The following is a 25,525-nucleotide window of genomic DNA, read 5'->3' as shown; positions in this document are numbered from 1 at the left end:
GTCTTTGCTCCATTCAAAATCCATGTTAAATAAACCAAAATCATGCCACTTTTCCTTCTTGCCATCATGTGTATTTTATGCATGGCATTTTTTGTAGGTATCCAATACCTTGAATACCAACTTCAATGCTATAGTAACCACCTGTCCAATTCATTAGGTTTCATTAAATGTATACTTGACAGATGAGATCAATGTTTTAATTATGAAATAATAATTTAAGGATAAATAATAAATTAAGGATTTTAATTGATTATGCCAATTACAAAAATGCTGTCAAAAAGAAGCCCGAACAGCCGTTTCTAGCGATTAACAATATAAATTACGGGTAAATAATTACACTTTTTATTTCATTCTATAATATAAATGCAAGGGTTCCTTACACCAAAATGTTGCCAATATGTAAATATTGAGGACAAAATGATGACTTAGGGAAGGCCAGATTATAGTTGAGAGTTTCATGTGAATTTATTATTGTGAAAATGGGCTATTCAAGTTTTAATCCATACACCCCTATGCAAGACATGACTTTATTTTATGTATGGATTTCTACTGGAATAGCCCAATAGGTGCTGCAATTGTTGCAAAAATGTTTTTTTTTTAAATTTATTTGTTGAATTTTGCTAGGCTGTCACAGGACAACCAGGAGTGGTGATATTCTAAAGATGGGCAGGCACAATTACTTACTTACAAACATTTGTGCAAAAATGCTTTTGCAGCATTGTTTAACTTTAAAAGAACCAGAAAAACAAAATTGGGCTATACTGGCCTGTAATATAGTTTCAGTCTCTTTCAAATAATCTTTCATAATTCATACACCATTTTTTACCCTGACGTGGCATTGATGTTAATGCTGCATACACCATCTATGTGGAATCTTTAAGTGTGTGCGTGTGTACGCCAGTGCTCTGAGTGAATGCTAGGATATAGAAGCTGTGCCTAATGAAATGTGCACCAACGCCACTGCAATATCAGGGTAAAAAATTGTATAGTCATAGTTTCAGTCTCATAGTTTCAGCATCTCTCAAACCACACTTTAAGAAAGGAAAAGAGGAAGGGAAGAAAGGAAAGAGAGGTTTTTTTAAAGAAATCCATGCAGGCCCAAAAGTTTGTTTAAACTATGAATTCTAAGATATCTGATTTCTTCTAATTATTTTCACTTCCTTGTTGGTATTTCTGGAACATCAATCCAATATTGGTTGATTAAAAGTATTAATTTCCAAAACACAAATTTTCATCTATAATGTTATAATTGTATTAAATAAGAATCAAACCGTTTAATGTCAAATGACTGACCCAACTAAATTGTATAAATTAGGTATACCTATTTATTCATTTACAATTTGATATGCCTAGCTCTTTTTTTGTATTAATTAGGTTTAAGCTTTAAATACTTTACCACTTTACTAAAAGTTGTTTTTATGTTTTCTGAAAAATAATGTTGTGAGCATGGGGTGGTAACAAGCATTCAAACAGTTGATTAATAAGTGTTTCATGCTTCAAGTTAATTTTGTGAATGTTAAAATGTGGGAGATACAACATCAAGGGAAGTAGTAACAATAGTGTTTCCCTTTCCATATTACGATTATACTTTATTATTTTACTTTTTATGTGGCAAATTTGTGTCCAATTCAGTTCTCTGGAAACTGCAAGTTTGACATTTATTTCAATATCTGAATACATAACTGGTGTGTGTGTGTGTGGAACAAAAAATGGTAATTTTTTTCCTTATAAACTGCACACCCATTCACATGCAGAAAAGCATGGATTAGATTTTAAGAACAGAGAAAAACAAAGAGGTTTACCAAATAGAGGCTGAAAACCTGAAAGAACAAATTAAAAAAATATGTTCATGAGCACCACTGGCCAAATTATCAGCCGACCTCTAAGAACTATTTTGATTGGTTACAAATGGGGCTATATCACATATTGAGCCAATCAGAGATATCATAAGAATGGTTTGTAGGGTTGAAGTTGATAAGCTTTAATTACGAAAAGATCTAAAAGCTCTATTTTGATTGGTTACTCAGATGATTATATCATGTAATTAACCAACCAGTGGCACTTTAAGAATGGCAGCAGTAAGTGAGCTCTCAAATTGACATTAATATAATAATATTGAATTTTGTTTTGGGTCAACAAACCATCAATTTAGACAATAAAACAGTGGCATAATTTTAGCTCCTTATCATGGATTTGGGGGCAGAGCTTAGACCTGTCAGTCGTACATCAACCTGACAGAAGGGCGGAGCTTAGAAGCTTATCTCGGACCCAAAGTGCAGCTGGATGGTGGACTAGCACACCTTTGACTACGCTGGAATGTAAAACAAAAACAGTGCAAGAAAGAGTTATCTAAATATGTAAGTTAATGGAGGCTATTTATACAGAGCTTGATTTTAGCACTTGCCATAAAAGTTGTAACATGGTTGTTACTTGTCCAGGTGTCTTGTTGTAAACCGTACAAGTTAAACCTGACATCACTTTACCACCTACTTTCACCATTAAACAAAACTTGATGGGCAATGAATGCATTTAGAGAAATATTCACAGCTCTGTTAAATTGGCCTCATTGTTACTAGAATGGGTGGGATGTACTTCACACAACACATTGGTAATGAGACAAGAGACAAAAACATGGAAAGGCAACACTAATATGATTTACCCAACAATGTTCTCCTTGTACAAATGATTCATAGCCCGGCATAACAACGACATATACACATAGTTTGACCAGTTCATAATCGGCAGGCCTTATAACATCGTGGATTAACATCAATATAATTAATTTTGAGAATTGTCTTGTGACATCTCACCAGAAGCATCACTATACTTTGTCTACTTTATTTAACACCCAAAATATTGACCAGACAGGTCAACTATGTCACTCTTAAAGTGGGTCTACTACGTAATGGTAAAAGCTTAATAATTCCTGCCGATTACGAGCTGATCCAACTATAACAAACACACAGTGGGAAATTTTTGTATGAATTTATGATGACTGGTAAATTGATGGCAGTGAGTTAAAATGTTACCTGTGATGGTAGAGAAATGATGGGCTATCTGAGCATAAATGTCTAAAATCAGTCAAATTCAACATGATTAACGACAAAAACTCAAGCTGTGGTTTAAGTCAATGGAATGTGTTATCCTCATTGTGACATTTATGGGAAGTAATCAATACAATATTCCACACCTCACAAATTTGCGATTTCTGCATGTGAGGTTTTAGATATACTGTTAAATATCAGAGGAAAAGTAGGTTTAACTTTTACAATTTGCATCTTCCAAAACATATTATTTCAGTACATACCATGTAAGGGAACAAACTAAAAGCTCAATGACGTCCTATTAACGAAAGCCCTTGCATGGGGGGGGGGTCAAAAAAGTCCAATTATGTTTGTAAAAAAGCAGTCAAAATATAGCTGATCTTTGAGGTTGGAATTTTCATTGTTTCACACTTACATTACAGGAAGGGAGGGTCAGCCTCCTAATGAAAGCACTTACATTTACAAGATGTCATCAAGGATCAATGATGCACCTCACCTCTTTTTACTTATAGCTAGAAATAAATACCAGACTCATCTCACTTCAAATCATTCTCCAGTCACATTTTTAGGAATGTTCTTTGTATAATACCATGTGATTTGGGGATGATTGTAAGTGACCACTACTTGAGTTAAGATGAGGTTGGTATTTACTCCTAGCTATTATGAAAAAAAAAACCACATGTGTACGTAGCAGCCAACAAGTGTATCCTTTTGATATGGCTGTATACATAATTATGTTAGGCTCATAAATCCACTACAATTCTACAAGATCCAAGTTGATCACATTTAACTTCTTTCTTCATTATAAAGTTTATACATTTCTGGTTCCTTTGAAGCTCTGATACTTGACTGATTGTTCAATAATAAAAACCAAAAAACATTTAAGCTTGTTCAAGCAAAAGCGAGGACATAGTTCCTGGGTTTATTTACCATTCCAACTCTAACATAAGGTGACGAACAAACCCAACCATGTTCTACTGATGGACGAACCTTTCAAGCAGGTCCGTTGGGCAGGCATGTTTTTCCCCTTCAAATCAAGCCAAATGACCCTAAACAAAATGTGTAAAAAAGTAGCAAATTTGCCTTTTCAGAAATGGGATATTCAATTTAAAATCTACACTACCCCTGTGCCACACAGGGAGCACAAGTTTCAAATAGAATAAACAATTGGGTAACTTCCATTTTAAATATCACTCCAGTTGTGGAAGATGTAGGTAAAGCCATAATACAGGGGAGTACAGGTTTCAAAATGATTAACCATGACCAATTACATTTGAAAAACATACTCCCCCTGTGGAAGATATTTCCCCACAGAATTAGAGAAGGAGAACCGTCACTCCCTATACTGCCACATACAATCGCGCCGTCAGCTATGGGGAGAAAATTGGGGGTATTCTGGTCCTTGCCACCGGTGTGCGGAGACGAACAAAAACAATTCTGGGTCTAATTTGAAGCGTCTTCGTACTCGCGTGCAGGTCGCATCAAGTACGTCTCTCAAATGCGCCCTTCATCCATGTCTCGCTTGCATGACAACAAATGCCTCGAGTGCATTCCGAGGGAAACCGAATACCCCCAATTTTTGCTCCATGCCTGTATCAAGATGGCGGTCAAGTCCCGATTCTCTGTCTTTAATTCTGTGTATTTACCAGATCTTCCACAGAGGTATTGTGGATTTCAACTGGAAGAGCCCAATACAAGGTCCAGGGTTCCAAAAAACAATTTTCCCAAATCTCAGGAAACAAGCTCAGAAGTAGACCAGAAAGGAAAACTGTAGTAAAAATTGAAGTTGCCTCAAAATCACAATTGTCCTTTTAAGTTGCTGGATTGGGCTACCAAGTCATGAGTTTGGCAACACTGATGACATCACACTCATAATTCACTCTAATGTTGTGATACTTACGGATAAGCTGCTAGTGTTGCCAGTTTGATGTATATATCCTTGTTAGGTCTTCCTGTGCTTGAGTAGGTTTGTGGTGGTGGAATCTTGTAGCTGGCACAGAATTGGGCTGGTTGTAGTGGATAGTCTTGTCTAACTGGGTGCAGGTCACTCTTGGCAGCGACTAGTAGACTAGGGATGTTGCTATGCTCAAAATGTTGCTGCAGTCAAAAGAAAAAGGATGAGGGTGCAGTTTAGATAAGATGGAATGAAGTACATGTCAGGTCACATCATGGTTGATGTCCTCAATAGACAAATCAAATTCCACACATTCCTACACCTCAATAGCAGCCATTGAAGGGGGCCATTTCACCTGAAATGTGAAATGATGCAGGCTTTGCGGGAATTTAAAACTGTGTTCCATCACCCGTGTGAAAGGATGATGAAAGTTTATAATGTAATACAATATAAGATTGATTTTGAAGCAGCACTTTTCCACCCAATTGGGCAGTTACAACACCAGTTTGGTGCGGATGGCCCCCAATAATGGAGGAATGAATTCTGACCATCACTTGACTTGTCGGATTAGTGTATAGGGTTGCACATGTATAGATAGTGTAAAGCGAATAGGTCCACAGTTTGATAGTAAATGACTGTCCTATTTTTCTATTGTTGTGTTTTGGTCCATGATTGACAGTATTATCAGGGCTCACATGTTTTTTATGTAAGGTACAGGGTGAGTAAAAAAAGTGCTATAGGGCAAGTAATCAATATTTACATCAGAACCAAGTGGAACTTTTCCAATGTTTCTACAAATGCCACACTCAATAGTCACCTTTTGTGAAAGAATACAATAAATCACAGCTAGCATTTAATTTTTATGAGCCCTTTTACTGCGATACCCAACTTAATTTTTTGTCCACAATTTGTCCATGTATTTTGAATGAGAGCACACTAATATGTGCAATAAAGACACCAGATCTGAAACTGACTTGTTGATTGTTTCCTTCTTTCAATTCCCTTTTTCAGTTCAAACAAACTTACATTACTTAAGTCCTTCATACCTCAACTGACTCCCAACTCCAGTTTTTCTATTCCCAATATGTCCATCTTACTGGATATTTTGTAATTCACTCCACTTCAATTTGCACATATTTCCTTTTAACATTTGAACCTGCCCACAAATGTGTATGCTTCTTATATGAAAATAACAACATAAACAAGACCAGGGGCAATAACACTTTGGTTGCTCCATTTTACTTCAGTGCCAATGTGGTAAAGGAAATGGCAAGCTGTTCCAAATCTACCTTAGTTACATAGAGAGTGGTGATATTCAAAATTTGGATGTCTCCTGGACAAGCATTAAAATTGGGTATCGCTGCAAAATGTGTCATAAAAACACAAAGCTAAATGTGACCCATCACATCGAAACAGACCACTTCGCGGCTACCTTCATTGGCAGATAATAATGAAAGAAGATGGAAAAATATTAAGAAAATAAAAAGAATTCTGAGCTTGTTTTGCCTCATAAAACATTTTTACTGTATCTGATTTCAACAAGTAAGGTGTCATTTTCAAGCTAAAAAGCAGCAGTTTATTCTAGTGTTTAAATCTCCATTTTCATTTCTGCCGCGAGGTTGTCTGTTTCGATGTGATGGGTCACAAATGTTAATTACTTCATTTTGCACACAAGGTCACTAATGAATATCATTTATATAACGTTTTAAAACCTAAAAAGGTTTCAACCTGGTTTTAAAATAACGATGGATATTTTGCCCTATTGCACTTTTTCTGACTCACACTGTACATGTTTGGTGTCACATGAAACCTCCAATGCCAATTAAGCTATTCCAGTTGAAATCCATACAACCCTTATGACCTTTTAAAATCTTCTCCAGTTGAAATCCATACAACCCTTATGACCTTTTAAAATCTTCTCCAGTTGAAATCCATACAACCCTTATGACCTTTTATAATCTTCTCCAGTTGAAATCCATACAACCCTTATGACCTTTTATAATCTTCTCCAGTTGAAATCCATACAACCCTTATGACCTTTTAAAATCTTCTCCAGTTGAAATCCATACAACCCTTATGACCTTTTATAATCTTCTCCAGTTGAAATCCATACAACCCTTATGACCTTTTATAATCTTCTCCAGTTGAAATCCATACAACCCTTATGACCTTTTAAAATCTTCTCCAGTTGAAATCCATACAACCCTTATGACCTTTTAAAATCTTCTCCAGTTGAAATCCATACAACCCTTATGACCTTTTAAAATCTTCTCCAGTTGAAATCCATACAACCCTTATGACCTTTTAAAATCTTCTCCAGTTGAAATCCATACAACCCTTATGACCTTTTAAAATCTTCTCCAGTTGAAATCCATACAACCCTTATGACCTTTTAAAATCTTCTCCAGTTGAAATCCATACAACCCTTATGACCTTTTAAAATCTTCTCCAGTTGAAATCCATACAACCCTTATGACCTTTTAAAATCTTCTCCAGTTGAAATCCATACAACCCTTATGACCTTTTAAAATCTTCTCCAGTTGAAATCCATACAACCCTTATGACCTTTTAAAATCTTCTCCAGTTGAAATCCATACAACCCTTATGACCTTTTAAAATCTTCTCCAGTTGAAATCCATACAACCCTTATGACCTTTTAAAATCTTCTCCAGTTGAAATCCATACAACCCTTATGACCTTTTAAAATCTTCTCCAGTTCAAATCCATACAACCCTTATGACCTTTTAAAATCTTCTCCAGTTGAAATCCATACAACCCTTATGACCTTTTAAAATCTTCTCCAGTTGAAATCCATACAACCCTTATGACCTTTTAAAATCTTCTCCAGTTGAAATCCATACAACCCTTATGACCTTTTAAAATCTTCTCCAGTTGAAATCCATACAACCCTTATGACCTTTTAAAATCTTCTCCAGTTGAAATCCATACAACCCTTATGACCTTTTAAAATCTTCTCCAGTTGAAATCCATACAACCCTTATGACCTTTTAAAATCTTCTCCAGTTGAAATCCATACAACCCTTACCTTTTAAAATCTTCTCCAGTTGAAATCCATACAACCCTTATGACCTTTTAAAATCTTCTCCAGTTGAAATCCATACAACCCTTATGACCTTTTAAAATCTTCTCCAGTTGAAATCCATACAACCCTTATGACCTTTTAAAATCTTCTCCAGTTGAAATCCATACAACCCTTATGACCTTTTAAAATCTTCTCCAGTTGAAATCCATACAACCCTTATGACCTTTTAAAATCTTCTCCAGTTGAAATCCATACAACCCTTATGACCTTTTAAAATCTTCTCCAGTTGAAATCCATACAACCCTTATGACCTTTTAAAATCTTCTCCAGTTGAAATCCATACAACCCTTATGACCTTTTAAAATCTTCTCCAGTTGAAATCCATACAACCCTTACCTTTTAAAATCTTCTCCAGTTGAAATCCATACAACCCTTATGACCTTTTAAAATCTTCTCCAGTTGAAATCCATACAACCCTTATGACCTTTTAAAATCTTCTCCAGTTGAAATCCATACAACCCTTATGACCTTTTAAAATCTTCTCCAGTTGAAATCCATACAACCCTTATGACCTTTTAAAATCTTCTCCAGTTGAAATCCATACAACCCTTATGACCTTTTAAAATCTTCTCCAGTTGAAATCCGTACAACCCTTATGACCTTTTAAAATCTTCTCCAGTTGAAATCCATACAACCCTTATGACCTTTTAAAATCTTCTCCAGTTGAAATCCATACAACCCTTATGACCTTTTAAAATCTTCTCCAGTTGAAATCCATACAACCCTTATGACCTTTTAAAATCTTCTCCAGTTGAAATCCATACAACCCTTACCTTTTAAAATCTTCTCCAGTTGAAATCCATACAACCCTTATGACCTTTTAAAATCTTCTCCAGTTGAAATCCATACAACCCTTATGACCTTTTAAAATCTTCTCCAGTTGAAATCCATACAACCCTTATGACCTTTTAAAATCTTCTCCAGTTGAAATCCATACAACCCTTATGACCTTTTAAAATCTTCTCCAGTTGAAATCCATACAACCCTTATGACCTTTTAAAATCTTCTCCAGTTGAAATCCATACAACCCTTATGACCTTTTAAAATCTTCTCCAGTTGAAATCCATACAACCCTTATGACCTTTTAAAATCTTCCACACAAGGAGTGTGAATTTTAAATGGAGTTACCTGAATGGGCGATTCCTTTTGAAATCTACACCCCTGTGCAGGAGATTAAGGTCATGTCTTCCATAGGAGGTGCATGGATTTCAACAGAAATAGCCCATTACAGATGCAAGTTTCCCTGCACCATCATATTTTTTATAGCTCCACACAATGGAAGTTGTATTTAAAACAAACCAAAAACTCACCTTATACATCTTGGCACAGTATTCAAATGTCCTAGGATCTGAGATGTCATACATAAGACACACAACGTCACAGTCTAAATCATCTGATGTTAACTCATCTGTAAGCTCTACATCTATCTCATGTAGCTAGAGCAAAGACAAAACAACAAACATGATAAGAATTATTGTATTCAAATTTCCTAGGATCTGAATTGCAATATGCAAGACTTCTTTTGGCATGGTCCCTACCTGCACTCATTGAATTACCAAAGGCATTGCACACATTATACAGGGATGGTTTATGGTAATCTAGTATTTAGCAGTATGCACAAATCACACAAAATATATGTAACCCATGGGAAGAACTATCTTTCTTACAATGCCTCTGATTAGCCCTACTGCCTTTCTTACAGTGCCTCTGATTGGGTAATTACAATCAAAATAGTAACCAATCAAAATAGAAAAATTGGGTAATGGTGAGTCCAACGAACGCAAACACATCAAGGATCAATGGACACAAGAGGATACATTGAATATTCTAAGTTAAATGACTCCAAAACCGAGTTTTTCATTGCTGCCCCTCCACACAATATGCCCAGTCTCTCCAACATCAATATAAAGATCGGTGATGCTGAAGTAATTCCATCTGCTACCATCAGGAATCTGAAGTTGTTTTTGATGCTACGATGAACATGTCTAACCATATAACATCTATTTGTAAAACAATTAACTTTCTCTTGTGGAACTTGTCCAGAATTCGTAGGTTTGTCACCGAAGATGCATCCAGTAATGCCATGCGGGCACTAGTGCTATCCAAGATTGATTATGCCAACGCCCTTCTGTCTGGATATAGAAGCAAAGACGTTGCTCGCTTACAAAGACTACAAAACCGTGCTGCCCGCATTACACTGGCTTCCAATAGACAAGAGAATTTGTTTCAAAGTGCTACTCTACATTTACAAGACATTGAACGAGCTGGCACCCCCCTACCTCTCTGATTGTCTGACCATCCGTGTTCCAACTAGGGAAGGCCTTCATTCAAATAAAGATCTTACGCGCCTTATCATTCCCAAGACAAACAAACTGATAGGCGATGGATCGTTCAGTGTCTTTGGACCCAGAATCTGGAACAATCTTCCTTCATCCATTAGGTCATCTCCCACAATTACTACTTTCAAACATAGCCTGAAAACCCATCTTTTTAACCATTGCTGATTTTATGTTGTTTCTTTTGCATATTTTTGTTTTCTCGTAGTCTTTAGTAGTAGGGTAAGTTTTCTGTAAAGTGCAATGATCATTTCTTTGAAATTGCGCTATATAAATGCTGTTGTATGTATGTATATGTATGTATATATTCAATCACCTAAAAAGAAGGAGAACGGTATACCAACTTGATGTGCACCTGAGCAGACAAACTTAAAACCAAACACACAGACACAAATTTCATCACTTGTTCCAGTGCAACTTTGTATTGTTAAATTGATACTTGTCAGCCTGTCCTTTTTGCAGGCTTTACACTTCTGTGGGTTTTGAAAGTAGGAATTTTTGGCTATCAAACTATCTACTTCTATCTGTGCTTAAATTTTTTAATTTCAATTTAATTTCTTGTCCCCTGCATTTTGTCTGTGTTTTACCTGTTTCCCCACATCAAGTTGGTATACATTTTCCCAATTCTTTTCAATCAAAATAGAGCTTTTCGATCTCTTGGCAATATTAAGCTTAATCTCCTTCAGCTTTACTGACTATTCTTACCATATCTCTGATAATACAATTCCCTTCTTTTTAACCAATTAAAATAGTTAAAATAGTTGTTAGAGTCACTCACCAATAGATACCTTTCCTGCCCATACACCTGTACTGTATTCATTGTATATGTAGACAGATGTTCTGGATGTAATAGAGGATGGTCCAGACTCCTATCTACCAGCCCCTGAAGGAAGTTGGTCTTACCAGCACCACGGCAACCAATCACATTACACTGGAAAACATTACGAGAGGTCTGACGCTTCTGCCAGTCAATCTTTTTGTCTCTAGTTACTGCAAAAAAAGAATGGGCTATTCCAGTTGAAATCCATATAGACGAATTTAAATACACGCATTCCTACATCTGACTAGCAGCCTTTAGTTGGGTAGCCGTCAGCTACAATGCACTCAAAATGTGAAATGATTCAGCCTTGGCGGAAATTTTAAACTGCATTCCAATCACCCGTTTTACACCTTCCGCGAAAACACAGGCAGACAAAAGAATAACACAATACAGTTCCCTTCGACAAAACACACAGCATGGCATTCGCTGTTGAAGTGACATAATAATCGGATTAACTACACGCGGTATCTATGCATTGATGTACTTGCGAACAAAAGGACTATATGTATGAATAGATGTGACGGGATTACCTGCGGAATTATCTCCATTATATAGGCTATATTATTAGCTATTATTCTATTAACCCTCCTCGTCCTTGCATCTTCTGTAGGTGTTAGGCGGCTTTTATTTGCACAATTGGACGCTCAAAGCACCAGGTTGGTGCTAGCGGCTACCCAAAGATGTCCGACCAAATCCTGACCATGACTTGGCTACTTGGATTCGTCTATACCCCTAATACGGAAAACATGACCTTAATCTTCTACAAAGGAAGTGTGAATTCCAAATGGAGTTACCCATTCAGTGTTGTCTGCACCAAAATGGGTTATTCCAGTTGAAATCCATACACCCCTAATATAGAAGGCATGAACTCAATCTTCCACACAGGGAATGTAAATTCCAAATGGTGTTGAATGGGTGATTCCTTTGAAATCTACACCACCTGTTTGGGAGATTAATATCTTCCATAGGGGTGTATGGATTTCAACTGGAATAGCTCAACGTTTGGTGATATATAAATAATTAATCAAAAAAATTTTTTTTCAACTGGAAGAAAAGTGATATAGAAAATATTTTTATTGGCACTGATGTCGTTGTCTTATGATTTTCTTCAGTGTGATTCAAGCATTTGTTTTAAAGTGACAGTCAATGTACCAAAATTCAGCTGGTTCAAGTTCTGTACACTGAGCCATATGGCAATTCAAGAGGGTTTGGTCAGACCATGCTAGGTATAGGGAAAAGTGGACCAACTAGCATTATAAATCACTATATCTTTAGATGCAGATTTTTACATGATGGATTATAAGCCATTGTGTAGAAGGTCCTGTGTCATTAACTGGGGTACCATTGTGTTACATAGTAAAACGTTTCGAACATTTTACCTACACTGTGGTTCATCCTCCTGAGCATGTTGACGCCTTTTTTGTGAAAATCCGTTAAAAAAATGAGAGATCGAGTGCAGGCAAAAACAATCACAAATTAATGGTGGTATTTAAGGTGGCTGTGTACTCTCAGACATGCATGTAGTAAAAGTGCAATAACTTTGTAATTGTTCGCATAAAACATATAAAAGTATACATTTTATGAAGGCAAGACATCAATAAATCTTAATATAAATACAGATTTGGGGTAAAAACAACAATTTTGAAGAAAATCACAAAAAGTGAGTTTTTGGCAATATTTGTTAGGTACATCATAACAAAAAACACTCTTTCCAAAATATTTTATTTTGTTTTAGCTCAATCTTGAGGCTCCATTCCAGAAACGCTTTTTTTATTTTTTTGATATTGGCCTTATTTTTTGAGATATTTATTATTTAAGTCATCAAAATGAACTTTTTAAATTTCAAAAACGCCTATTTGCACAAAATGATGCCCCAAATCGGAAATAGACCAAAATATAAAAAAATGAGAAAACCGTTTCTTGAGTCGATCATGCTTTTTACGATGATCATATTTGCTTACCTATAGATGCTGTATTTATTGAGTTATTGTGTACCTAAATCGTCATTTTACCGAGAAAATGAACATTGAAATAATGGCCGTTGAAGTTTAAAGTGGTCACATTTTGCACTTTCATCGAATCTCACAGGAGAATGCGACAGTTTTCGTTTTTGAAACTTATATTACGTGAACATCGGGTAAATCCACAGCCCCTTGAGAAGTTAGAGCGAAATCCATTCATAACTTGATATTTAAATCGGGGAAAGAACTTGAAAAACCCACATTTTATCAGCTAAAAACGGAGCCATTTGACCACTAGGTTTTTGTGAAATCAGTGCTTCCGTGGTGTTTCCATAAGATGCTTGGCGCATGCAGATATGCGTCGCGTATTTGTACGTAAACAAATTGCGCGATAGGCAACGCGATGAGTTGTTGCTTGTGGCGTGTACCTTGCTGGTACAACAAAGATTTTCTTTCCTTTTCAATTTCAAACACGAGTGGAATAGTGAAATAAAATCCTTAAAATATTGCAGTTGGAGTTTACAAATCTGGATTTTCATTCCTTGTATTTATAAAAAACATAACAAAGTACAAACATATCAAAAAAACTCAATTTCGCGAAAGAAACAATGTCTATAGTACACAGCCGCGTTAACCCCCCTCTTTTTTTCCACATTTACAATTATTCTGAGCAAGTATTAGTTTTTTAAATGACCCTATGTATTTATTTACTTGGTTTAGATGTCTGAGAGTTCATATAGACATTTTTTACTAGATGCAAGTTTTAATGGGTGTTTCATGTCAACCATCATAAAAAAATAATTGAGATGAGTTCAAAACAGGATATTACATGAGTAATATAGAATAAATTAACCTCAATTTAAGACCTAATTGAATCTTTTAAGTGAAGGAATACTCAAGAGACAGTGTTTTGAAATCCACGGTGCACATCAAAATGTAACAAAACCACCTTTTTGGGAACCCCAGTATATCACGCAGGACCACAAGTAATTATTCTGCTTTCTTCCGAGATGTAATTTCTGACACTGGAACATAATTCTTACATCTTTTAGCTTATAAGATAGACTTACCAATGATAGCTGAGAGTTGGTTCTCATGGTCAGCCATGACATACCTATAACCAAAATACGCTAGGTATTCTAAGGTTCTATTCACATCAAGCAGAGAGGTTAACCTGGCAAAAACAAAATAAAAGTATGACTATAAGTACAACATCTCAAAGCAAGTACCCCTTTTACATATACATAAGAAAGAACCACACCAAATGTGCTACAGTTATAGGAACTATCGGGTACCCGCTAGATGATTTAACGGGAGCGGTTAGTATAAACGATGGAAATGGTAATCATGGCAATTGGTATTGCTTTTAACAGCTCAATTATTACGCGGTTAGTAATGTGGTACCATTTGTTGACTCTAGGCCTACTTTGCAAACAATTTCCTTATTTTAAATTCTTTTCCATAATTTTTGTACCAAACACCCTTTTTACTTTCTTCATCAGAACATGACAAACAAATAAACTCAAATTACTTTCCTATATAGGCCTAGGCCTACCTTGAATTTATGATCTTCGGAAATTCATCACAAAAGAAGTTTCCGAAAATCATCATAAACGAATACAGTTGATTTATTATATAGCAGTTGCGGTTACCTTGCTAATAATGCCCACTCTCCATCGAAAGTCATCACTTTCAAAATATTAGATCGCTTAAATGGTTTTTTTGAAAATCGCCTGTGTAGCAGTTACTGACCATTGCAAACGGTTATACAATCTTACAAAGCAATACGAAATTGTGCGCCCTGAGCAGTGTGTTCGTCTTGAACATGCGCGTATAGTATATGCGTATTAAAGCTTGTCCGTAGCAACGAAGCAACATGTTAACGAACCATACTGTAGGCTTATAATAGCTGGTCCACCATTGGTGGATCCACCAAATAAATCCAAATAATTATTTGTTTTTATTAATTTATCTATTTATCTATGTATTTACCATTCATCTGGGCTAGAAATTTATCTATTTATTAATTTATTATTTATCTATAATCTCTGAGATGTATCGATGAATCGATCAAAGTATCGATTATCGGCAAGTTCCTCTTTAATAGTATAGATATGCCAGTCAGGCTATGCTGAGTGGCTTGTTCAGTGAGCGTCCAGTTGAGGTGCTGATGTTTCTTGACTTGAATCAAGCAGCCTATCAGAGTTATTTTGATCTCTGACCTGATTTCATCATAATCATATCTGGACATCCCACTCCAAAATAAACCTCCTCTCTGCCATAAATCTCCCCTTGTATGTACTCACGTCCACTGTGCCAAGTAGCCCCCCCCCACCATAAATCTCCCCTTCTATGTACTCACGTCCATTGTGCCAAGTAGCCTTGCAAGTTTATCCAACCTTTCTCGTTGGTACCCACCGCCATATTTACATCTGGTCCCCATGGCATGACTGGGCATGTTGCAAACATACTTTGGAGCTCTGTAGGAGACAGGGCACCATCTTTGTCCTGTATGTGTAGAAGCAAAACATGTACTGAGAATCTGTAAATTGTTGAGAAATATATTTGGGGATCGCTACCACAAGAGATGATTATTTATTATACTACTAAGGGAATCATCAAACACCGTTAATATATTTTCGTATCTAGTCACGTAGTGTGTACTTACGCTTTATATCTAGTCCGTGAGGGCGTATTGCATAAGCACGATATACATATACTACAAGATATGTGTAAAAAACTGATTCGCATAAACCGGGCACTTAGGATAGTTGGCGGGGGCCCATCGCGGGATTTTTTGAAAAATTAGTTTTTCAATTAATTCTTTAGTGGGGGTAGGCTCTCTTGTATAATTTTTTATATTCCCCATATCATTTTTGACACGATCAGGTCATTCTTTTTATTTATTTTGCCCCTTTATATGTATTTCTTAATTTTTGTTTTAAGTATATATCATTATAGCGCTATCAATATATTTTAATCTATTTTTCTGGGGGAACTGCTGTATCAGAGTGAAACATCTGGAATTCACCATTTTCATTTGGCCTATCCCCAGAATTCCTCGGCATATAAAATTTGGTAACCACAATTTGCATGTTTTGTCCTGATTTCTTCGGAAATACATTGATTTGGAGCATCAAATTTCAGGATGGTAATGAGAAAAATATGACCATTCAAAAGATACCAAATACTCATCAACAATGAGAATGCTGTTGATCGGGTTATGGAAATTCCTGCAAATACTAATATACAATACCTGATCATATTTTTTCAAACTGCTGTGTTAAGAACTGGTAACCAAGGTGCCCTAATTCAGTTGAGCTACCCCTGCCAACACGTAACCTGCAAAAAATAACACAATACAATATTTAATAAGTATAATGCAAATATGACTGAAAAACAACTTTTCCTTGTATCTTTGAACAGGAGCTGACCATTATTAAACAGTGTAGATATCCACACTCAATATAGCAGCATATGTGACCAGCTCCAACAAAACCCGGAACAAGTCGCCAGGCATGTTTTTGAGTTACAGGCCTTTAAAGATGACATTCCCATAAAAAAATCAAATTGTGGAATTCTTAATTTCATGGCATTTGACCTTGGGACTGAGTGGATAAATTTGAAGTGGCCATAAATGTATACCTTCAGGTCCTTTTATCTATTCCTATTTATTGCAGCTCCATAAAGGAATAGCGCATGGTAAGAGCTACTCCCCATTTCAGAAGAATACAACACTGTCACTGATGTCAATCAAACTATAGTAGGGGTCCATTTCACTAAACTTTCAACCCTTCGTAACTCAACTAACCGTTCGTAAAGTTACGAATACCCAATACTAGATGTAACTTTATGAAGGGGCCCTGTAGTAAATCCCTATTACTTACGAATGGTAGCATTTGTAAGTTTAGTGAAATGTAACTTATGACTCGTCGTAAGTTACGAATGATTTTGAGACTTACGAAGTTTCATAAAGTTTAGTGAAATGGACCCCCGGAATTTCAATTGAATGAGCACAGCTACCAACAGCTGTATTTGATTCAACAGCAATCGTATATTGCGTATTTCAAACTACAACGCGAACGCACAACCTTAGATGCAATACTAACCAATCACGGTTCGTTGGCATGGTTGGATTTACTTCCATGTTACGCATGCACAGTCGCACACGCTGGCGTACATCATGCAGTGTACGCAAAAAATTGTCACGCAATGTCAGGCTGTGTTCATTCAATTGAAATTTCTACTATAGTAGCTTACCTTGGTCTCAGGTATTCTGTTGTGAGTTTTCATAGTAGCTTACCTTGGTCTCAGGTATTCTGTTGTGAGTTTTCATAGTAGCTTACCTTGGTCTCAGGTATTCTGTTGTGAGTTTTCATAGTAGCTTACCTTGGTCTCAGGTATTCTGTTGTGAGTTTTCATAGTAGCTTACCTTGGTCTCAGGTATTCTGTTGTGAGTTTTCATAGTAGCTTACCTTGGTCTCAGGTATTCTGTTGTGAGTTTTCATAGTAGCTTACCTTGGTCTCAGGTATTCTGTTGTGAGTTTTCATAGTAGCTTACCTTGGTCTCAGGTATTCTGTTGTGAGTTTGAGATGATCATTGTAACCAAACTTTCTAAGCACTGTCCATGTTGTCTCATGACGACCTCTCTGGATAAACAGTGTATGTAAAAACAAAAAACCTGCAACAAAAACAAATAAGACAAACTATCACTGATTGTGTCTTTTACAAATACCAACATCAAATTGTGAGACTGGCATTGTTAGGCGAAAAAACAACCATATTTTTAGCTGTATGAATTTAAAAAGACACCTTTTTGGCTGAAGGACTGATTTTTAATTAAATTTTAATAAAAATTCAGAAAATTTTCAAAATATCCTGTAAACAGATGCATCAGTAGGGTTGCAGATCATAATATTTCCTATTTTTGTTTGACAATCTCAGAAATATTACTCACGGCTTGAGCTTTCGCCATCTTGACTGATGGCTTGATCACAAGTGATTGTTGTGATCTGGTCCATTGCATTTCCTACAGAGGTTGGATGCACTCTCACTCCTTGGGTTCAACATTTTTAGCAGTGGATTATGTGATTGAGAGAATAAGCGATTTCGTCGCAGTTGATTGCTTTGGCCCCCTTTCTGAGTATTTTATTGCCGCTCTAATTCTATGTGATGAGGCGTACCTAAGGCCCGGCAAAAAACGCGATCTCGCTTTTCACGCCGTGATTCTCGCTATTAACCAATTATCTCGCTTTTTAAAAAAGTTTCCAAGCAGTGCACTTACTATAAAAATGTTGCTTTATGCCATAAAAGTTCGCCAAATTCCATTAAAATGCAGTTCCAACTTCGCCAAAGTGCAGAATTCAACAGCATTGCAAGCACAAGGTCGAGTGAAAAAGCCATCCTTTACTCAATAAAGGCTGACATTTCATTTCAAATGAGTTCAAGTTTAGGCCAAATATCATTATATTTATTGAATTACTGGAATATTTTGACTATAAAACATAATTCAAGGTCAAATTTTTGTCACTTTTTTCTTCGACACCAGCCGGCCGTCGGCAGGTTTGTTATTTACATCTAAACATTGTTCTGACAATAGAGGGCAGCAAATTTTGAGATTTTTTTTTTTTTGATTATTCGCATTTTCGGGCGTTTTGAAAGCTTCTTGTGCCGTTTTTCGGGGAAAATCTCGCTTTTCTCGCTTTTCAAAATTTTGGATCTCGTTTTTTACTTCAAAAAATTGCATTTTTTGCCAGGGCCTAGGCGTACCCATGCACCACTCACAGATGAACTAGCTTACAAGATCAGGGCTTGTGTTTTTATAGTCTACACTCGCAGCCATTTTCAAATGAGGTTTTAAAAAAATTATTAGTCAATGGTCAACATCTTTTTGTTTAAAAACGTATGCCCATATTTTTAATGAATTCCTGTATGAAATACGGGAAAAATGTACTAGTTGGCAGGTCTGATTATAAACAAACATATAATACAATATTTATTTTTAGGTATATATGAATGAAATGTTTTAAAACATGTTTATATTGTAATATCTGTGTCATATTACATAGAGCAATGACCGAAACTTTGTTGTTTATTTCATTAAAATTTGTTTTGGGGTACTATTTTTCCTTGTTTTACTTTTATTCTGTTACTTTCTTCAATACTGGTATCTGCAAGTTGCTTTAAAGGTTAAACTCATTGAAAATAAAGTTATATGTCAATGGAAAGCTTATGCTGTCAGGAAGCAGAAAAGACAACGTACCAGGCTAGACACAATCTCAATGCAAAGATTGGATACTGGCACCCCTCCCCCCTCATAAAATGAATCAAGAACTGGGAATGTCACAAACAAGTATTTAATCTGATCATGTTTATTATGCCATGACCGGTCGCCAGTCGCAGCAAGCATTTGCGCATGGAATTGATCACAGCATGAAATTCGAACTCCCCAGCCAGTGGCTTGATGCTAACGTTGTCCCTGTGTTTAAGAAATCTGACAAACAGCAAGCCAGTAACTATAGACCTGTCTCATTACTATGTATTTGTGGTAAGGTTATGGAGCGTGCCATTTTTGATATTATTTTTCCTGTAGTCAAAGACCAGATTTACCATCTCCAACATGGGTTTATTAAGGGCCGCTCCACAGCTACTCAGCTTATTGAGGTATTCCATGACATTAACTCTGTTCTTGACAACTCTGGGCAAGTCGATATGGTGTATTTGGATTTTTCCAAAGCTTTTGATAGCGTTTCTCATGACCTCCTTGTTCACAAACTCAGTTCTTTTGGTTTCCATTCCGATCTTATTTGTTGGTTTAGAGCTTACCTGACAGGCAGATGTCAACGAGTTGTTGTGGATGGTACTTACTCTGACTGGCTGCCTGTGGTTTCCGGTGTCCCGCAGGGATCCATCTTGGGTCCCCTCCTCTTTGTGTTATATATCAATGACTTGCCCAGTGTTGCCAAGAATACCAAAGTTGCCCTTTTGCTGATGATGCTAAATGTTTTTGAATATTGACAGTTTAAATGATTGCCAATTGCTCCAGAATGATCTCAATGCACTTGTTGATTGGAGCAGCACCTGGGAGTTAAATTTTCATCCCTCCAAGTGTCAAGTTATTTCGGTCACCAGAAAGCGAAAACCATTTCATTTTGACTATTTCATGAACAACATTAAACTTAGTTCTGTTAAATCCATTAAAGATCTTGGTATTGAAATATCTTCAAAATTAGACTGGAATACTCATATCAACAATGTAGTCAAAAAGTGCAATAGAAAATTGGGTCTGATTAAGCGCACTGTAGGTTTTAACGCACCTGTGAAAGTCACCAAAGCCCTGTATCTAGCCCTGATCAGGAGTGATCTTGAGTTTGGTAGCTGCCTCTGGAGTGGTACCTCCAGACACAATGTTGAGTGCCTGGAAGGTGTCCAGAGGCGAGCTACCAAATTCATTATGCACTATCCTGATCTGGACTATCGGGGCGCTTGTGCCAATTGAACTTGCTCCCTCTTACAATGCGAGGGAACAGCTTGACCTTTCTTTGTTTTTTAAGTGTATTACAGGTGTGTATGACCTGGACATTGACAAATATGTCAAATTTTGCAACTCTGGGTCTGGACAAGGGCATCCCACCACTAGATCATCTACTGCTCCTCTTCTTCTTAAGGTTCCTTTTGTAGGACTGAGGCATTCAAGTCATCTTTTTTTAACTGCATTGTATCTGTGTGGAATCGGCTTCCTCCTAGTACTAGGTCTTCTTTATCTTTTTCTATTTTTAAAACTAATGCGGTTCTTTTTTAAACTCAAAATTTGATTCAAATTTGAAGCCAACAGTACGTGCACGTGGTTTTCTTCATGTAGCTGCACTATGTGCAGGTCTACTTAAAGGGGGGAGGGGACTGGGCATGGGCGGCTTATTTTTGGTCTTGAGGTGGGATGGTCTTAGAGGTGATACGCACCTGTTCGGTCCCATTCTCTGCACTGGTATTAATTCGTATTTTAAACATGTATATTATTGTAATCTTTTCAGAATGTATTTTGCTATTTTATATTTAACTGTTATTATGATATTGTGCAATCTCCAGTGTATAGAGTCTAATAAATAAAAATAAAAAAAATACCCAGCCAGTTTCGACTGATTTTGTCCAAAATTTACGGAAAATCTATGTGTTGACAACTTGAATATTCCTCTAATTTCAAGCTTTATTGCGAAAATGAATACAAAAGCAGACTTGCCGGGCAGCTTGCAAAGTACAGGAAGCAAGGCTTGTTACATGTTTCCGAGTGGGATCACATAACTGCGAACCCTGAGCTTACGTCACGAGCATTCCCAAGGCCATAGACGATTGATTTGGGTGCTTTTTGGGCGCCTTTAACTATGTGAATGTAAAAACAGTCATTTTTTGGCCTTAGAAGTGGATTAATTTTAACTGAATTAAACAAAAGTCAAAAACTGTTTTCAAGCATTGTTAAGATTTTCAAGCTTTATGTCATTTGTTAGGACCAACTAGCCTCTTCAAAAAAAAAATTCTGACTGACCAACCCTACTTGATCGAAAGTGCCAGTAATAATAATAATAATAATAATAATAATAACAATAATAATAATAATAATAATAATAATAATAATAATAATAATAATAATAATAATAATAATAATAATAATAATAATAATTTAATAATAATAATAATAATAAATTTCATTTTAATATACAAAAAGTAATTGTACACAAGGTCATTCACCTTGGCAGCTCATTGCAATGTTATGTCTACTCTACAATGGAAATATGGCAGGGACAGGCCATCACAATAATCTATGCCTACCTTACAATGAAAATGTGTCAGACATATACACATGTCATTTCCTTGACCACAAGGAATATCCTGACTTTCCTGACCTTTTCAGACCAGACTAATTCATACACAGGAAATATCTGTGTGGGATGGAAGGAAGGGCACATTGTACTGTTGCGTGCTAACATTTGTTTCCACAGACTAAACAAACTTGTAACATTCAATTTGTAGGAAATGTGCAAATGTGGTCCGGTGTGAAGGAAAGGTTAATGAATTAAATTAAGTAACTTAGCAGAGGACAAAAGGACAATCAGGTCTATTAAAATTGGCAGCAGGCCAGCTGTTGCCTTCTTCAAATTGAGAAAAATTATTTTCTATGAAAATTTGTGTTTTGGTGCAAATTTGTTATCAAATCATAAATAAGGCCAAAAAAAAATTGTGTTGCCTTTAGCAACCGACCCTAGATCCTGAAAAATCAGGGTCGCATTTCTTTTTTGAATAACGAATTTGGGCTATAAAGCCTCAAAATGAGTTCAAAATAAATAAAAGTGGGGAAATTTGGAGTTACAAAAAGTAGGAAATAGTAATTACCTGAAAACTGGTATCCCTGATTATTTAATATTAACCCTAACAAGGAACATGCTTTATTGCTATCGGAAGGCAGAGAAGGAACGAAAAAGAAGAGAAGATGAAGAAAGATTTCACTTGGCACCCCGGGAATTGACTCCGGGCCGGGACCCCTCGGGTGCCACGCACACGAGTCACTTGACCAGCCAGCGACTTGGTGCCCATAAATTACTTTGGTGATTGCGCAATGGCATCACATGGAATGCATGCATGCGCAGTGGTTTTCTTTGTAAGATTTTGTAAGATTTATAGGCGTTAGGGTTAAGTGAGGATTTTTAAAAACTGAAGGTTTGCATTGAATAGCTAACATTTAACACAGTAATGTATTTGTGGCATGGACTCTTAATGTCTGAACATCATGAGAGTTGAAAATAATATAAATAGACTTCAACATTAGGGACCAACCTGATCAGTCACATCTAGTGTGATGTCATCTGATCAGGTTGGTCCCTAGCAGTTAAAAAAACCCAAAAAAACATCAAGGGACAAACAGGTGACAGCAAGGAAGTTTCTTGAAAGCATTCCTAGTATGCGAAATAAACAAGTTTAATTTAAATTAATTTCATTTTATTACCACTGAATCTACAATTCTATATCATGAGAATTATTTTTAGTGTATTTTGACAAAATTATGAGCATTTTTTTTTTTGGCTTATGAATATATACATCTATCTTCTATACATGGAAATTCTAAGGGCAAGGACAAGAATATTTTGATTTTACAAAATATCTGAAAATTACTGTGCTTACAATAACTTTGCACAGTAATTAAAAAATTTACAAGCTTGGTTTGCCGACAACCACTTTAGAAAAATAGTCTTCCCACATAATCCTCACTCTGACCTTAGTTTCTTAATCCTAACTCCTAATCCCTAAACTGATCCTCAATTCCACCCCTAAACACAATCCTATCCTCAAACCTAACCTTATGTGATCCCAGCACAAGGTAGTTTCCAGTAGGTTCAGCATACAAGGCCTCCAACACAGCCTAGACACCAGTCATTGTTTTGGTCATTAAGAAAATATCCCAAACATCAACACAATAATACACAGAAGCAAATAATAGAGGAAGTGCATGGAATATTGTGTTAACTTCTTGCTTCCTACATATATCCGACTGACACTTACCTATTTGTGTGAGCCCATTATTTTGAACACCTTCGGGGATATTTTTCCTAACTACAGCTTTGACATCGTCTAATGCTTGAGGCTGCAGGGGTGCATTAAAACATCGTCTCTGTGGAGATAATAGATTAAAGCAAGCAATACAAAGAATTTGAAAAACAAACTTCAAGGATGTACCAGTAATCTTATCTTGTTAAACTCTAATATTTTTTATCAGGTTGACAGACAATCGTTATCATGCATGTAAAAAATATGGTCATTTCGAGGAGCAAAAAGTCCCGGTCTGAAAATTGTCACAGTTGGAGGGAAACAGGATCCAAGGATGATTAAATAATTTAGATTCTTTCCATTAAGGTGTGTCAGAGACAGAGTACTTATGGTCGTTCAACTCCAAAAAGTAAATTTTCATTGTCTAGATTAGGGATTAATGAAAAGTTACACTTTAAAGATTTAAATGGGTATGGAATGCAAATCATGCACTTTAAAAAATTGCTTAATGTATTGTGGCTCTTGAGATTTGTGTCGTTTTATGAAGATGTTTCATTTTGACACTCTTTACATCATAACTCAAGAACCATAAGACCTACAAAAGTGTAACTGTGATATTTGAATTATTCATCAAGCCCATTTCAGAATGACTACAACAATTTTCACCATTACTATTCACAAGATACCAAATCACAACAACAACTAACTACTCTAACTGGACTTAAGAATTTACCTTATTTTTTGGAACAAGCTTTTTATGTAATAAATTGCTTAATTTTTTTGTCAGGAATCTGTAGTTGCAGGGGAGTGTATTAGCATAGCGGCTCTGTCCTCAACTTGCACAATTAGTGGTCACAGGTTCAAGCCTTGACCGTTCCCAAACGACTTTATGTGCATTTGGTTTCCAGTCAGTACTCGCAGGTTTTCTCTGGCTTCCTCCTGCATCTAAAACTGGGCTTTCTTCCCTGAGTATGTTGGTCTGCCTTGTCTCCCGTATTGGTTATGATATATATAGGTACTGGGAAATGGTGCAAATAGTAATGAACCCAAGTACCCAACCCAACTCTCAATAGTTTAAAATCACAAATATTGCAAACTCTCAGTAATTTCAACAGGCTAAAATGTCACAGTCATATTTATAGACTGCATAAACTTCAGCTGTTTGAGACAAGTTTTGAAATCATTCAGGAATGCCACATGCCCATTGACCAAGTCCATTTAATGCTCTGCATCCTGGCCATAGGCTTCAACGAAAAGTCAAAGCTTTCTCAAAATATCAAAATCGATCTTAAGAATCACTGAACCAATACTAGGCTTGTTTGTACTCATTTTAATGCATTTTCATGCTGATTCAAAATATGGTAATGAAAGTTTACAATTCTGAAACTTGAATTAAATAGTTGAAACTTGATGTCTGCAGTTGACACCCATATAGAGAGAATTCAATTTTTATATTAATGGCTCAACACTGTATCAATTTTAAAGCACTCCTGTTCCTGTTTACCTTTGTTACAAAGGATAGTAATTCATAGTCAGGCTTGGATATCTCTCTCCCAACCCAGTGGCAGGCAGCCCATGTATGTGTATCTCTCAGTGACTTCAAATGGGCTATTCCATTTAAAATCTACACTACTCATGTGGAAGATTTGGGAAATAGTTCCACAGGGGCAGTGTGAATTTCAAATGGAATTTGCACATTAGGCAGCTCCATTTGAATTTCATACATCCCCCTGAGAAAGATTCAACCTGAATCTTCCACAGAGGGAGGGTGAGATTTAATGGAGCTGCCTAATGTGTTCATTCCATTTAAAATTCATACTCCCCTTGTGAAAC

At 36.3% G+C, this 25,525-nt stretch overlaps 1 protein-coding gene across 1 annotated transcript in view; it reads right to left on the bottom strand.

Moving 5' to 3' along the window:
* LOC140144299 (mitochondrial Rho GTPase 1-A-like) overlaps positions 1-25,525 on the bottom strand; it is a 45,556-nt gene that overhangs the window by 7,453 nt on the left and 12,578 nt on the right. Inside the window, 10 exon segments of the mRNA XM_072166123.1 lie at positions 2,213-2,311; positions 4,945-5,141; positions 9,352-9,477; positions 11,156-11,367; positions 14,229-14,332; positions 15,521-15,666; positions 16,415-16,426; positions 16,428-16,500; positions 17,720-17,840; positions 23,708-23,816. Coding sequence (XP_072022224.1) covers positions 2,213-2,311; positions 4,945-5,141; positions 9,352-9,477; positions 11,156-11,367; positions 14,229-14,332; positions 15,521-15,666; positions 16,415-16,426; positions 16,428-16,500; positions 17,720-17,840; positions 23,708-23,816 — 1,199 coding nt within the window.

The sequence above is a fragment of the Amphiura filiformis genome, unplaced genomic scaffold (assembly GCF_039555335.1).
Source record: "Amphiura filiformis unplaced genomic scaffold, Afil_fr2py scaffold_48, whole genome shotgun sequence".
NCBI classification, from domain to species: Eukaryota; Metazoa; Echinodermata; class Ophiuroidea; order Amphilepidida; family Amphiuridae; genus Amphiura; species Amphiura filiformis.
The sequence above is the reverse complement of the archived record's forward strand: the minus strand, read 5'-3'. Positions and strand labels throughout refer to the sequence as shown.